The 1114-nt window shown below is 64.1% G+C and overlaps 1 protein-coding gene across 1 annotated transcript; it reads left to right on the top strand.

The window, feature by feature from the left end:
- Positions 1-76: 76 nt before the first annotated feature.
- On the top strand, positions 77-1107 carry LOC102823968 (tektin-4-like; the record flags this gene model as incomplete). Its single annotated transcript, XM_006878169.1, has 2 exons — positions 77-220; positions 865-1107. Coding segments are annotated over 2 exons (387 nt in total), but the record flags the coding sequence as incomplete, so codon positions are not given.
- Positions 1108-1114: the final 7 nt, after the last annotated feature.

Genomic DNA, 1114 nt, shown 5'->3' with positions numbered 1-1114 from the left:
CACGGGCACAGACACAGACACACTTGCCGACTCCCTCCCCCCCCCCCCCCCCCCCCCCCCCCCCCCCCACCCCAAGGCTGAACCGAGAGCACAAGGAGACGTGTGAAATGGACTGGTCCGACAAAGTGGAGGCCTACAACATCGATGATACCTGCTCCCGCTACCACAGCCAGAGCACTGAGGTGCAGTCCCACCAGCACTCGGCCCGGCTGGAGGAAAGGTAGAGATGGACCTGCCCTCGGCAGGAAGGGGCTCTGGGCATACCTGGGCACTATCTCCGCCCGCTCTTCCTGCTGAGTTTGGCCTGGGCGGAGTTGTACAGCTCTGGGCCCCAGCAGGGGAACAGTAGGACCACTAGGCAGAACACTGGGGATTAAGTTCCGCGCGCGGCCGACAGAGAGCGCGCGGTCACCGCCCACCACAGCACCATTGGGCTGGCGTCTAAGCGGGGTTGGTGGGAAGCGTCGGTGAGCAGTGCACGAGGGACGGGGCGTGTACGATGCGTATGTGGGGCGCCTGCAGAGGCAGCCTGTGGAGGTTCAGGGTCGCAAGGGGCAAAGTGATCGCCAGGAGCAGTGTGTAAGGGCTGACTCATCCAGATGCGAACGTCAGGGCCCATGGGGGACTGGGGATCAGGAGGAGCGATTTGTGTGGGGATTCGCAGGAGTCACGTGGGGGGCACTGAGTGTGTTCAGGGACGCGGGTTCGCCAGGGCGAGGAGGAGGGGAGGACCTCACTGCTGGGGGGTCCGAAGAGGCAGAGGGGCATGGAGTCTCCGACGCTGGAGGGGCACAAGAGGGGCCAGGCCTAAGGAGACCTAGAACGAAGTGCCGGCACCCTTCCCCCCCCCACACACATACACAGCGCTTCCACTCCCGAGACGTGGGCCAAGTTCACCCGGGACAACCTGTACCGCGCGGAGCGTGAGCGTCTTGCTTCGGTCAACCTGAGGCAGCTCATCGACTCCATCATGCGGGACACATCCGAAGACCTTCGGCTGCAGTGTGACGCGGTGAACTTGGCATTCGGACGCCGCTGCGAGGAGTTGGAAGATGCGCGCCACAAATTGGACCACCACCTGTCGAAGTTTCGGCATCTGGGCGCCTGGCCCTTT

The sequence above is a fragment of the Chrysochloris asiatica genome, unplaced genomic scaffold (assembly GCF_000296735.1).
Source record: "Chrysochloris asiatica unplaced genomic scaffold, ChrAsi1.0 scaffold17347, whole genome shotgun sequence".
NCBI lineage: Eukaryota > Metazoa > Chordata > Mammalia > Afrosoricida > Chrysochloridae > Chrysochloris > Chrysochloris asiatica.
This window is presented reverse-complemented; position numbering and strand designations above follow the sequence as displayed.